We start from the raw sequence: 14,973 nt of genomic DNA on the forward strand, positions 1-14,973 counted from the left end.
AGATCAGATCATTTAGATAAAAAAGCATGAGGAGACCTCCGCACCTCCCCCTCCCGGAGCTGGGCAGTCCTGGCCCTCCCCACTGGGAGCAAGGAAAGCGGGAGACAGGAGTTATATGGTTTCAAAGCAACATACAATAACCCAAGCCTGGTGACTTTCAGTCCCAGGTGTGAGATATGGAGATGAGACCACTCCGATCTCTGACACATAGGTTGGGTATCCTGTTGTCCCAGGACAAAGGCCCTGATTCTGCGTATTGTTCTGTATGAGCCCAGGCCTCTGGGTGGGAGCCCAGGCCTGTTGGATGGACTAGCCTGCAGACTGGGGCCAGAGACTGCAGAACTAACTCGCTCTGTCTCCTTTCAGTTTACATGGAGGGTAGCACTGATCACTGGTACACCCTTTAAATCACAGAGAATACAAGAGCGCAGTCCATTTGCCTGCCCCAGCTGGGACCGTAGGGCAGAGACGTGCCCTTGGGTGCAATGTTACGCACTGTGCGTAGCGCTGCTATGGTCCCAGGAATGGCACACGCTGCCCAAAGCTGAGCACGGGTGTGAGCTTTGCTGAGGCAGGGCCGGGAACTGGATTCTATTGAAAGCTCTGCTCAAGTTTTGCCCCTGTGATTTCAGTGAGTGACAGTGAAAGACAAGGTCTTGGCCCCTTTTCCCAGTTATCGGTGGTTAGGAACAGAGAGTGTTTGTCACAGCAGTTTCGTCCTTTGAGATGCTCTAGCCCCCGTCACCCCAGGGTCTGGGCACCTCACAAGTGGTACTGGATGTCCCCCCCGTGAGCAGGGCAGGGCTCTTTTCCTTATTGTACAGATGGGATCTGAGGCACAGAGAGGGGAAATTACTTGCCCAGGGTCACACAGCAAATCTATACCAGAGCCAGGAATTGACCTCCCAGCTCTCCTACATCCTGGGCTAGTTCCCTCACCACGGGGCCATCCTTCCCCTCCGTTGCAGTGTGTGATTTCGATGGAGCGACTCCCATGCTGAGCGTTCAGCACGTACATGAGCGTTTGCAGGACAGGCCTTCGAGTGCTATTACGCCGACAAGGCTTTAAAGGATGGACTTATGTCAGACAATACTTGGATAGAACAGAACATCCGTGAACTTAATTATGTCATGTTGTGGCAGCCATGTTGGTCCCAGGATATTAGAGAGACAAGGTGGGTGAGGGAATAGCTTTTATTGGACCAACTTCTGGTGGCGAGAGACAAGCTTCTGAACGCAATATTACCTCACCCACCTTCTCTCTCTCAGAGACTTTGTTTGCCAAGATTTTTTTTAACGTGGTCCTAAACTTTGGCTCCCAATTCATTATGTGGGCATTTGAATAGGTTACCTGATTCTCATCAGTGTCAAGTACCCAGGAGTTTCCACTGAAAATAAGGGCTGTTGGTTTTGTTAGTTATGAGCTGAAGTGGACTGTAAGACTGTAGTTTTAAATGCTAGACTGCACACACTGATCAATCACACCTAGTGCAGTATGCAGCGGCGGCTCCATGGTTTTTGCCGCCCCAAGCAGCACAGTCAGGCAGCCTCGGCGGCATTTCTGTGGGTGATCTGCCGGCCCCGCGCCTTTCCCATACCCACCGCCGAATTGCCGCCGAAGCTGTGGGACCAGCGGACCTCCCGCAGGCATGCCGCTGAAAGCTGCCTGACTGCTGCCCTCACGGCAACCGGCAGGCTGCCCCCCGCAGCTTCCTGCCCCCGGCACGCGCTTGCTGCGCTGGTGCCTGGAGCCGCCCCTGGCAGTATGGTGCAAAGAGGGAAGAAGAGCTTAACATTTGGGGGAACACTGATTTTGTGCAAATTTGAGCCCAGAACCTTTCAAGTCTGTAGCCTTCCTAGTAAAGTACAAGCGTGTTTGCTGGGTTGGAGAATCGGACACTTCAAACAAAGAAAGAATTAACTAAGCCTTGAACATGAAACCAGTAAGAATCCTAAGGAAGTTTATCAATAATTTTTTTTAGTCAGACCCTGAGCCTGCAGACACGCATGCACGTTCTTAACTGCATGCATCTGAGTAGGGGGCCCACTGAACACTCCTTGTGGGTCCATCAGCTGCTGCCATAGCGAAGCTTTCATTGTAAAGACATGCTCCGGTTGTCAAAGATGCTGAGTATCTGCTGTTGTCACTGAAGTCAGATCTGGAGGGAACTCAGCACCTGAACGTTTCTATCCCTTTATGGCTTTGGAGGAAACCTAACTGTAAATGCTTACAGTGCTCTACCTATCTTGATATTGAGAGTTTGCCTTGCACAAGGTGAGCATGCAGAGACACCGACAGCATCTATCCTCCTCAGCTCGGTGTGAACTGACCTTCTCACCCCAAGGGGGCAAGAACTCAGTGAAGCCTGGCTAACTACTCCATTTCACTCCAGCAGAGACATCCTGCTCCCAGAGGTTGTGGGAGGGATTTAGGATTGGGGGTGGAGCTTCTTTTCACCCTGACTCCTATTCCGAATAGAGGGAAACTGACAGCAGTGGAGACTCCATCGTTCCCAGAGTGACAAAATGCAGGTTTCAGGAGCTAACCTTCCTCACCCAGGAGAGCTACTGGTGAACTGCAGATTGACCGTTTACATCCCCTCCTCCCACAAAAAGGTATTGGCACCAATTCTAACATTATGAAGTAAAGTAATTCGCCATAAAACTGGTGGCTCAAGTCTGGCTTACGGGGGTTCTAGGATATATGGAGGGAACACAGACACGGCGATGATAAAAGGCAATGACTTGGCCCATCATAATCTCTCTCCTTGAGATGAGCTGTCAGGGAGGAGGGGGCTCTGACACAAATTTCCCCCCTAAATATTTACTTACCAGCTTATTAAACTGTGTGCACCAGCTGCTTCAACAGTGCCCAACTTCCGGGCCAGGCCTGGGCTGCACATGCCTTTTGTACTGATTTACCCATTCTGCTAACAGGTGGGAGGGTTAGAGTGGTACAACTGCTTAGTGTGGACACACTTCTACTGGTATAAAGGTGCTTATACCACAATAGCAGCAAAGAGTCTTGTAGCACCTTATAGACTAACAGACGTTTTGGAGCATGAGCTTTCGTGGGTGAATACCCACTTCTTCGGATGCATGCATCCGACAAAGTGGGTATTCACCCACGAAAGCTCATGCTCCAAAACGTCTGTTAGTCTATAAGGTGCCACAAGACTCTTTGCTGCTTTTACAGATCCAGACTAACACGGCTACCCCTCTGATACTTTATACCACAATAGCTTATTCTCCTCATTCCCTGTGGAGTAAGGCTTGGTCTGCAATTAAAAGCCATGTCAGCATAGCTACAGGTGTGAAAAACACACCCCGACAGCTGTAGCTATGCCGACAGTGCAGACACAACCATGTTGACGGAATAGTGCTTCTCTCGACGCAGCCAATGTTGTTTGGGGAGGTGGCATTCCTGCACTGACAGAAAAGCTCCTTCTGTTGGTGTAGGTTGTGTCTACACGAGGAGGCTATGCTGGTATGGGCCCCATAGTGTACACCTAGACTAAGCAGTACTGGCATAAGCACTTTAATCCTGGTATAACTGCATCCACTAGGGGTTTTGCTGGCTTATCTGTACCAGTGCAGTCAGAGCAGTACAACTTTTGTGTATAGACAAGCCCCTGGATCGCCTGTCCTTAGTCCCCAGTGCCTCTGTCCCAGCAGCCCAGTCCAACAAAATCTCTATTGCATCCCTACCTGTGTCACAACGGCCTGACCCTGCACCCTCTGGCTGCAGCGTTAGGCTGGAGTGGTGTGCACCAATGTCCCTTACCATGACTTGGATAATCCGGTCAATGGTGTTCTCGTCCACCTCAATGGCACCTCTCCTGGTGGTGGCATAGTTGTTGCGGTACAGCTCATGGGGGAGGTTGGCGATCTCCCGGAGACCCTGCTCGAAGATGTTCTGGCTGGGGGCCACTGCAAAGAGCTTGATACCTGCATCCCGGGCCTTCTCGGCCTGCATCTTCATCCCGCCACAAGGGCTGCCCGTCACATGGCCGTCTGTGATGACTACAGCAAAGTTTACGGCAGGGACTGCGTGGGTCAGGATCTGATTGGTCATGTTGGAGATCGCGCAGTCTGTGAACGTGCCTCGGCCAATGTACTCGATGCCATTCAGCCTGGTGATGTACACGTCCTTGCTGTTGGTCAAGGTGCTGTAAATCTTCACCACGTCTGAGAAGTGAAGTCCCCCGAAATTCCATGTGATGGAGACTTGGTTCTGGTAGGCCTCGGTCTCCAGTTTATTGATGAAGGCTGGGATGAACTGCTTCATGTGTTCCACCAGGCTCTGGATGGGCACAGTCTGCAGGGCAATGCTCTCCGAGGTGTCAATGACAAAGTACACATTGATGGGGCAGTCTATCTTCTCTGTGTGGAGACAACGGGGCAGATAACATCAGGATGGGACTGAGACGGGGCAGGAACAAACCCCACAGAGCAGTGAGCACACAGTGTGCAGGAGCACACGACACAGACCTACCCTTTCTGCACATGGAACACCCCTGGAGGTGCTTATGGTGATGGCTCATGGAAATGGCTATTGGTTAGAAACCACATCATAAGAACATAAGAATGGCCATACTGGGGCAGAACAAAGGTCCATCTAGCCCAGTATCCTGTCTTCTGGCAGTGGCCAATGCCAGGTGCCCCAGAGGGAATGAACAGAAGAGGTAATCATCAAGTGATCCATCCCCTGTCACCCATTCCCAGCTTCTGGCAAACAGAGGCTATGGACACCATCCTGGCTAACAGCCATTGATGGACCTATCCTCCATGAATTTATCTAGTCCTTTTTTTAACCCTGTTATAGTCTTTACCAGAGGATCTTCTGAAGGTCAAGTGTTCCACAGGTTGACTGTGTGTTGTGTGAAGAAATACTTCCTTTTGTTTATTTTAAACCTGCTGCCTATTAATTTCATTTCATGACCCCTAGTTCTTGTGTTATGAGAAGGAGTAAACAACACTTCCTTATTAACTTTCTTCACACCAGTCATGAATTTATAGACCTCTATCATATCCCCCCTTAGTCATCTCTTTTCTAAGCTGAAAAGTCCCAGTCTTATTAATCTCCCCTCATATGGAAGCTGTTCCAGACCCCTAATCATTTTTGTTGCTTTTTCTGAAACTTTTCTAATTCCAGTATATCTTTTTTGAGATGGGGCGACCACATCTGCATTCAGTGTTCAAGATGTGGGTGTACCATGGATTTATATAGAGGCAATATTATATTTTCTGTCTGATTATCTATCCCTTTCTTAATGATTCCCAACATTCTGTTCACTTTTTTGACTGCCGCTGCACAGTGAGCAGATGGTTTCAGAGAGCTATCCACAATGACTCCAAGATCGCTTTCTTGAGTGGTAAAAGTCGACAGGTGTGGAGGAGCACGTGGTTTGGACAGAGACACCCCTTAGGGGAGGACCTATTAATGGAGATTCTCTAGTAAGGAGGAGAGCATGGAAGATGATAAAATACAGGTAGGATCTGATGAGAAACAGTCAAATGAAAAAAGGTCCTATTCAATTACATCATGTAATGACAGACAGCTAAAAAGTGACAAGTTTTTAAAGTGCTTCTCTACAAATGCTAGAAGTCTAAATAATAAGATGGGTGAACTAGAGTGCCTCGTATTAAATGAGGATATTGATATAATAGGATCACAGAAACTTGGTGGAATGAGGCTAATCAATGGGATACAGTAATACCAGGGTACAAAAATATATCGGAAGGACAGAACAGGTCATGCTGGTGTGGGAGTGACACTGTATGTGAAAGAAATCGTAGAATCAAATGAAGTGAAAATCTTAAATGAACCAAACTGTACCATGGAGTCTCTCTGGATAGTAATTCCATGCTCGAAAAATAAGAATATAGCAGTAGGGATATATTACAGACCATCCGACCAGGTTGGTGATAGTGACTGTGAAATGCTCAGGGAGAGTAGAGAGGCTATTACAATTAAAAATTCAATAATAATGGGGGATTTCAACTATCCCCATATTGACTGGGTACATGTCACCTCAGGGATGCAGAGATAAAGTTTCTTGACACCTTAAACGACTGCTTCTTGGAGCAGCTAGTCCTGCAACCCACAAGAGGAGAGGCAATTTTTGATTTAGTCCTAAGTGGAGCACAGGATCAGGTCCAAGAGGTGAATATAGCTGGACCACTTGGTAATAGAGACCACGATATAATTAAATTTAACATCCCTGTGGTGGGGAAAACACCACAGCAGCCCAACACTGTAGCATTTAATTTCAGAAAGGGGGACTACAGAAAAATGAGGAAGTTAGTTAAACAGAAATTAAAAGATACAGCACATAAAATGAAATCCCTGCAAGCTGCATGGAAACTTTTTAAAGACACCATAACAGAGGCACAACTTCAATGTACACCCCAAATTCAACATAGTAAGAGAACCAAAAAAGGCTAAACAAAGTAAAAGAAGCAGCGAGAGGCAAAATGGCATCCTTTAAAACGTGGAAGTTAGAACCTAGTGAGGAAACTAGAAAGGAGCATAAACTCTGGCAAATGAAGTGTACAAATATAATTAGGAAAGCCAAAAAAGCCTTTGAAGTAAGAGCAAAATTTTTTAAAGTACATGAGAAGCAGGAAGCCTGCTAAACAACCAGTGGGACCACTGGACAATGGAGATGCTAAAGGAGCACTCAAGGACGATAAGGCCATTGTAGAAAAACTAAATGAATTCTTTGCATCGGTCTTCATGGCTGAGGACATGAGGGAAATTCCCAAACCTGAGCCGTTCTATTTAGGTGACAAATCTGAGGAACTGTCCCAGATTGAGGTGTCATTACAGGAGCTTTTGGGGAAAAAATGATAATCTAAACAGTAATAAGTCACGGGAACCAGATGGGATTCACCCAAGAGTTCTGAAGGAACTCAAATATGAAATTGCAGAATTACTACCTGCAGCCTGTAACCCATCATTTAAATCAGCTTCTGTACCAGATGACTGGAGGATAGCTAATGTGACCCCATTTTTTAAAAAAAGGCTCCAGAGGCTATGCCAGCAAATACAGGCCGGTAAGCCTGACTTCAGTACAGGGCAATCTGGTAGAAACTATAGTAAAGAACAAAATTGTCAGACACGTAGATGAACATAATTTGTTGGGGAAGAGTCAATGTGGTTTTTGTAAAGGGAAATCACGCCTCACCAATCTACTAGAATTCTTTGAGGGGGTCAACAGACATGTGGACAAGGCGATCAAAGCAGACTGCAAAGCAGACAGACAAAGGGGGATCAAAGCAGACTGCAAAGAGCTACAAAAGGAGCTCACAAAGCTGGGTGGCTGGGCAACAAAATTGCAGACAAAATTCAGTGCTGATAAATGCAAAGTGATGCACATTGAAAAACATACATATAAAATGATGGGGTTTAAATTAGCTGTTACCATTCAAGAAAGATCTTGGAGTCATTGTGGACATAGGCACCAACTTTTCCAGGCTCCGGTGGGTGCTCGCGCCCCCCTGCCCCCGGTCCTGCCCCGATTCCACCCCTGCCCTGCTCCCTCCCGCCCCCATTCCAACTCCTTCCCCAAATCCCTGTCCTGGCTCCGCTTCTTCCTCACCTCCTCCCCTGAGTGCGCCACATTCCTGCTCCTCCCCGCTGTTTCGCGGCGGCAAGCGCTGGTAGGAGAAGCGGGGATGGTGTGCTCAGAGGAGGAGGTGGAGGAGGAGGTGAGGCGGGGCGGAGTGGGGACCTGCTGGTGGGTGCAGAACACACACCAATTTGTCCCCGTGGGTGCTCCAGCCCTGGAGCACCCACGGAGTCGGCGCCTATGATTGTGGGTAGTTCTCTGAAAACATCTGCTCGCTGTGCAGTGGCAGTCAGAAAAGCAAACAGAATGTTGGGAATCATTAAGAAAGGGATAGATAATCAGACAGAAAATATCATACCTCTAGATACATCCATGATACGCCCACATCTTGAATACTGCGTGCAGATGTGGTAACCCCTTCTCAAAAAAGATATATTGGAATTGGAAAGGGTTTTAAAAAGGGCAACAAAAATTATTAGTGATATGGAACAGCTTCTGTATGAGAAGAGATTAATAAGACCGGGACTTTTCAGCTTGTAAAAGACACGACTAAAGGGGGATCTGACAGAGGTCCATACAATCACGCCTGGTGTGGAGAAAGGAAGTGTTATTTACTCCTTCTCGTAACACAGGATGGGCAGGGATGGTGTCCCTAGTCTCTGTTTGCCAGAAGCTGGGAATGGGTGACAGGGGATGGGATCACTTGATGATTCCCTGTTCAGTTCATTCCCTCTGCAGCTCCTGGCAGTGGCCACTGTCAGCAGACAGGATGCTGGGCTAGATGGACCTTTGGTCTGTGCCAGTCTGGCCGTTCTTATGCTCTTAACAGCTAATTTAGACCCATTTTTATATGTATAGTTGGGATTATGTTTCCCAGTGTGCATTACTTTGTACTTAACATTGAATTTCATCTGCCATTTTGTTGCCCAATCACCCAGCTTTGTCTACACTGACTTCTTAGAATGGGTGTGGGAGGGAGGTGCGGGGAGGGTAAGGAATGGTGACACACAACGTACACACAAACTGGGCCCACTGTGCTATCTACAATGACATCCCGCCTCCCCCAGACTGAGCTCCTCATGCCCGGACATCCGCACCCCAGCTCATCTCTCAGGCATGGGAGCTGCACGTGTGCCCTGCCCCGCCCCGCCCCCCCCACAGGGCAAGGAAGCTCCTCGGGGCTTAGTACTGTGCAGCCAGTGCAAAGGAGCCGTGAGCTCTGGCCTGCCATGGAGGGGCCCCTCTGAGCAGCCTTTAGAACTGAACCCAGGGGAGTTGTCAGTGTTAATGCTGAATACAGAGGACCGAGGCGGAGAGACAAGTTATCCTGTTGGTACCTGGGCAGGCAGCTGAGCGAGGACTGAAGGCTATGGACTCGTCCTCATCATACTGAGCCTGGAGGGGAGCCAGCGTCATGCAAAGAAGAACGGCAAAAAAGGCTGGTTGGGACATTGTAGCCACCTCGCTTCACATTCAGCTTCCTGCAGGAGAACAAACCAGACCCAGGAGTCAGTCAGGGTAAGTAGCCACCGGAACAACACGGGCTGGAGTCTCCTGACTGGACATTTTAAAATCAGGAGCAGATGTTTCTCTAACAGTGCCCTCGTCCCCTGGCCTGCGCTATGCAGGAGGGCAGACTGGCTGATCGCAGTGCTCCCGTCGGGGCCTGGAACCTACAATCCACAGCACACTGCAGCCAGGGCAATGCTAGTAGCGACCCACCAAGCAAAGTGCTCGCTGCGCAGGCCGGAGCGTGGCTCCACCCTCGTTCAGCACAGAGCGGCTGTACCTTGGGGACTTGCAGTTAGGTTTCAGGTCTAACTAATCCAGCGAAGTTATTTTAAACACCCCTCTTCTTGGAGTGTGGCTGGAAGTTGTTTTTAAGCAGCTTTTACCTCATGCCAGATGGGTGGTTGCTTCCCCAGCCCGTGTTGCTCCAAGGGAAGGGGTCTAGTGGCCAGTGCAGCAACGCGAGAGTCAGGCTGTCCTGACTGGTTCCACCAGTGTCACTCCACTAGGTCCAACAAGGCCATTTCGGATTTACAGGGATGTGAGATTAGCACCAGAGCCATTGTCTGGCCTCGTGCCAGCCACTTAACCGCTCTGCCTTTGTTTCCTCCTCTGGGAATCGGGATACCATGCCCATAGCTCCCAACCTGCCAGCAGGGTGCTGATAAAACACGGCCATGTCTGCAAAGTGCTTGAGGGGCTCGGATGAGAGTTGTGCCAAGCATTCCAGGACCCCCCATTCCTCAGCCCTGTGGGCCCCGTCCTGAGCCCCAGGACTGTAGCCAGCATTCAGAGGGCATCTGCCTATTAACGAAATACTTCAGGGGTGCTCGCAAAGCGCAATCAGCACCTGTTTGTTTAGCTTGCGGGGAAGCGCGTGGAGGACGATGTTGCTGGGCAGTCTGGGGCCAGTCACTGGAGCACAGGCTGGCTCAGGAATTAGCTGATTATCCCTGCCCGCCCCCCCAGCTGGCCAGAGACCGCCTCTGTGTGACCTATGTGCAATGAGAAGGATCCTGAGTCCAGCTGACAGCAGACAGGGGCTCGCAACAGCAAAGACAGGCATCAGCCCACGTGGCAATTTGCTGCCCCTATTGGAGAAGTGGATGGGCATGGTGAGAGATTTCCTCTCAGCCTTCCAGCGGAGAGCTGGGGTGCACTAGCAGCGTGGGGCGGGGAAGCTTTCCCCAGGGACTGGCCTGCTCCCATCAGAGTCACTGTCTGAGCAGCAGTTAAAGCAGCCGGGGTCCTCACCCCATCTCAGCTCCCACCCCCCACCCCACCTCAGTGCACCCCTGCCCCACCTCAGGTGGTACCATTACATCTGCTTCCCCCAGCCTCCCCTGGGGGCAGCGTGTTCACCAGGCCCACATGCCAAAAGGACCGCGAGTCACTGGCTGGGCGCTGTCCCCTGCCGTCCCCCTGGATACCGTGGAGGGTTCTCTGCTGAGTCCAGGACCCACGTGGAGGTAGTGAGCAGGTTGGGGAGGCGTGGGTGAGCGGGGTGGGGGACACGCACTGACCCTTCCCAGGCAGCCCCGCAGAGAGGTGCCCAGGGAAGGTCATATCGCCTGGGCTGTATTACCTACTCTGGCCCACATAGGGCGCCCGGACAGTCTGGCCTGATGGGGAGTGGCCCCCACTGATCTCATGGGCCTGCAGGGGCTGAGGGAGTGATTTGGCAGAGTCCATCAGGGGACCGTCTCAGAGCTTCCCCCAACCTCTCCTCCTCCAAAGTCTGGGAGTCAGAGGTGAGACATCCCTGCCAGTGATAGAGACTGGAGGGAGCAGCCCTGGGACTCGCCAGCCCTGGCTTCATGTCCACGGAGCGGATGTGGAAGGCCCCAGCCTGTGCTGTGACCCTCTCCCTGCATGTGGTTCAGGCCTCACCTCAAGCAACCTATGGAGACTTGAGGGGGCACATGAAGGCGCAGTGCACTGTACAGTGCTGCATGCGAGCCCAGGAGCTCACCCATCCACACCTGTCCTAGGTTGCCCTGTTTGTTTGCAGCGTTCCCTAATGGCCAAGCAGTGGCCTGGCAAGGACGGTGGCCGTGCAGGAGACTGCCGGGTCTGCACTTGCAGGCAGAATGGAAAGACACCTCTCCCTCTCCTGAACTCCTCATGGCAAGAAAGCAGCTCCACCCACCATTTTGAGATGATCCCCAACAAGTCTTGTTGCACACGATCACATCATTCAATCATTTGTCCCCACTGCCCTTCCCTACAACAGTGGGGAGACCCTGGTTGGTGGAGCGTGGAGTCCTGTGAAATGTGGCAGTAATTTCACAATGAGGGATACAGATTCCCTCTGCTCACAGACCAGCGGGACACCAGCTAGCAGACATGACAGACCTTCTGTCCCATCCTTGAGAGTGGAGACAGCTGGCAGATCCCTTAGCATGCCAGAAGGGCCAGCTCAGTGCCCCAGAACCTCCATGCATAGCCAGGGTCCCCCATACCACTCTGGTCCACTCACCCAACTGTGAGAGCTGAGAGCATCAGCAGGTGAGAATCCCTATCTTGTGTGCCTCCTACACTGAAGATCTACTTGGCATCCCTGAGAGAGGCCTGAGCATCTCACTTGCCTGAGGTGCCCCTAGCAAACCAGTCCTAGCCCCAGTGTCTGGGCTGACACTGTATGGAAGCAGCTGAGTTAATGCCACCAGAGGGGTTTCGCTCACAGGAAGAGAACTATTCCCATGTGCATCACCCCACCAATGGCAAATGTACAATAACGTTTCACACGCCGTATTCCTGCTTGAAGAACCATCCAGGCCCATGGTTTTCATGGCAGTGGCTATGGGTTGTGTTGAGTGTGTGGAGAAGCAGGATATGTGCACTGGAATATGTGATCTCGGGGCACAACCCTGACACCTGTGGGCTGTGCCTAGGTCTGCAGTCACATAGGCACCCTCTGTTCTAGCTCTGTCCAAGGCACTAGGTTTCTTCTGAAAATCAAGTAAGATAAAACTAGGAGAAATCTGTGCCCTCGTCTGTAACAAATGCCCAGGCAAATGCCTTCCTCCTGCCCTCACGCACACACAGGCTGGGCTCACTCAGTGCGGGTGCCGGTAGTTTCAGTGTGTGTCAAACAATCTGCTTAGATCTTTCCCTTAGTGCTCAGTTGTCGGTTCCCAGGCAGATCCCCTCCATTGCCTGGCACCCAGCTCTACCTCGTCTATCAAACACCACAGGACTTCAAACAGCACAGATAGCCTGGGAAGGAGGCAGCAAGAGGCCTGGGAATGTCATTTTGTGAGGGAGGAACAATCTCAGTCTGGGTGCCCTTTTCACTTATGCAGAAACAGCACCTCTTCCAGGGGATGGTTTATACTGCCGTGTTAACCACACCCATCAGCAAACCGCTGGAATTGCAGTACTAGTGAACCAGCCACATGCACATTTCACTGTGCACAGCAAAAGCAGTGTGCATGAAATCAGAGTACACTCCTTAAACCCATCAGCCCAAACAAAGCAAGTTACGCGTACCCTAGCAATAACACTGAGCCCTGTTCAAACCCTGCCGGTTACCTCTTTGCAGAAAATCAACACGCTTGTGAAATTCAACAGACCAAAACGCCCGATTTCTGTGAGGAGCAAAGAGAATCTTGTACTTGTGTGTTATTGAAAGTCAAAGAGACGCCCTTGGGTCTAATAATTCAGGCTTTGTAGCAGCATCAACATGCTGGTACTGCTTCAGTGGGCCAAATCTGTCCCTCAGGTAATGCCACTGGCTTCAATGGAGTTACACAAGGGATTAATTTGGCCCAACAAGTTTTATCGTGACTGACTAGCCCCTTGGCCATAATGCCTGAAACTTGAGTTCATATACAAGGGACTGAACTTTCCTTGGGTCTTGTGAGGAGCAGAAGCTGCAGAATCTCTCCCAAAAAGGGTTCCATCAGAAAGTGGCCTCATTAACAATTATTCTAAACCCAAGAGAGTTTGTTGCCCAAAATATCCACACATGTAAATCTCTGAACTATTGAGCAGCTCAGAGAGATAAGTGAAATATACAGCTGTTTACTGTGTCTAGTCTCTAAAAGCAACATGCCGAGAAAGTCTACTGTATCAACTTGATCAAGAGTTCACAAACAGCAGCACTGGATGAGTTATAGGCACAAACACAACCTGAAGATAAAAAGGTTAGTTTCCCTTTTCACATCTGCAGCAGCTTCAAAAGAAGCAGGAAGGTTTATGGAGATATTAAATGGTGAAGCAAGAGTCTTTGCCTACCTGAAAACAAGATCGAAGTTTCCTCCAGAAAGTCAAGTCAGGAAAAGAAGAGAAAAGTCTTGGAATCTTTTTGTCAATAGGGCTTCTGCATCTTCAGTTGGAAGGGTTGGATTTCTTTTCTTAGAGTTTTTGGGGTCTATTTTTGATGAAGAGAAGGGATCAGTTGGGAGTGGCAGAGGCTTCTCCAGCCGAGAGCCTCTGTTCTCTGGCAAAAAAGAAACTGCCTACTTTATAATTCTCCTCCTTCAACTCTGTCTGTGACAGAGGCCAAAGATGTCCTTACTCCAAGTATCCACAGGGTGTCACTGCGGATCCATCGAAGCCCCACTAGGCTAGCCTGGGGAGTGGGAATCACCCTCCAATCACTCCTTTTCCTGGGGGTGTCTGGAGTGGGGCGGGGGGATGCTGTAATGTTGCAGTTAGGAGATTATCTGAAACAAAACGGAAGAGGAAATCATGTTTTTCCAAGCACAGGACCTCTCTCTGTGCCTGCCACATGGATTTCCACCACTCACTCATATTACTCCTCTTCCCCGCATTTGTAACCTATTTTGAGGAGAATGCATAAAATGGACTGGCACATTTCAAAACAGGAAGGCCTCAGACTTCAGCTTCCCGCAGCCTTCACAAATATTCACCTCTTACTCAGGGACCCTTGCAACCTCCTGGCCAGGAAAATTCAACCCCCATTAATGTCACTAATGCAAAGACAAACACAATAGGGTGAATGGCAGCGCCAGCATCCCCACATCGTCCTATGCCCTCCCTGCCCATGGACACTGCCCTGAACTGACCTCTCAAGCTAGGTGTGGGGGAGCAGGCCACTCTCCAAACCCATTCAGCCCTTGGCCTCTCGGAGGGACCTGCCAGTCGTGGTGCTGGGTTTGTAACCTGTGCATAGCTCTCACAGGCCGAGCCCTGTTGGGTTCCAAGTACAAGCCAGACCCATCATTTTAATGAATACCCATGTTACTATTTGTTTTCCTAATCTGATTTTTGCTGCTTCCCTGCTATTGTAACTGCCGCATGCCCAGTGTGCCCCATGCATTTCAGTTCATAGCAGTCCTGATTTACTGATGAGTCATTCACTCCGCAGTACTGTACATGGAAAAGCCCCACATGGAAAAAGAGCCCCTGCATGTAATATTCCAATTATTTTCCATATACTTATGTGGTTTTCAAACTGTGATGTAGGGACTACCAAAGGTCACAGAGCCCTTCGTGGTGGTCCACGGAATGGAATATTTGAGAACCAAGCAGTGAGGTGGGCTGCTGGCTCATGATAAGGTCTTTCTTTCCCTGAATGCTCTGCAGAGTGGAAAACTTGGAGAACCCTGGAGGCAGGACTTAGGGTACAGTCATATACAGAGGCGGCTCTAGGAATCCCGCCGCCCCAAGCTCTGGTGGTCGCCGGTCCCGCGGCTCCAGGGGACCTCTGGCAGACATGCCTGCGGAGGTTCCGCTGGTCCCGTGGCTCCGGTGGAGCATCCGCTGGCATGCCTGCGGGAGGTCCACCCGAGCCGCGGGACCAGCGCACCCTCCGCAGTCATGCCTGCGGGAGGTCCACTGGTCCCGCGGCTCCGGTGGACCTCCCGCAGGCATGACTGCGGAAGGTCCGCCGGAGCCGGCTGCCGCCCTGCCAGCAAAATGC

At 50.4% G+C, this 14,973-nt stretch overlaps 1 protein-coding gene across 2 annotated transcripts in view; it reads right to left on the reverse strand.

Annotated features, from left to right (window-relative positions):
* The window catches only part of COL6A2 (collagen type VI alpha 2 chain), a 50,316-nt gene extending 36,771 nt beyond the window's left edge, over positions 1-13,545 (reverse strand). Inside the window, exons 1-3 of one of the 2 annotated variants that reach the window (XM_045033032.1) lie at positions 13,323-13,543; positions 8,912-9,055; positions 3,785-4,383 (exon numbers count right to left, since the gene is read on the reverse strand). In XM_045033032.1, the coding sequence (XP_044888967.1) occupies positions 3,785-4,383; positions 8,912-9,026 (714 nt within the window). In that variant the 5' untranslated portion in view covers positions 9,027-9,055; positions 13,323-13,543. Of the gene's footprint in view, positions 1-3,784; positions 4,384-8,911; positions 9,056-13,322 lie in introns of both variants that reach the window. The other variant, XM_045033034.1, reaches the window with a different exon arrangement.
* Positions 13,546-14,973: the final 1,428 nt, after the last annotated feature.

This window comes from Mauremys mutica, chromosome 10 (genome assembly GCF_020497125.1).
Source record: "Mauremys mutica isolate MM-2020 ecotype Southern chromosome 10, ASM2049712v1, whole genome shotgun sequence".
In the NCBI taxonomy this organism is placed as follows: Eukaryota; Metazoa; Chordata; order Testudines; family Geoemydidae; genus Mauremys; species Mauremys mutica.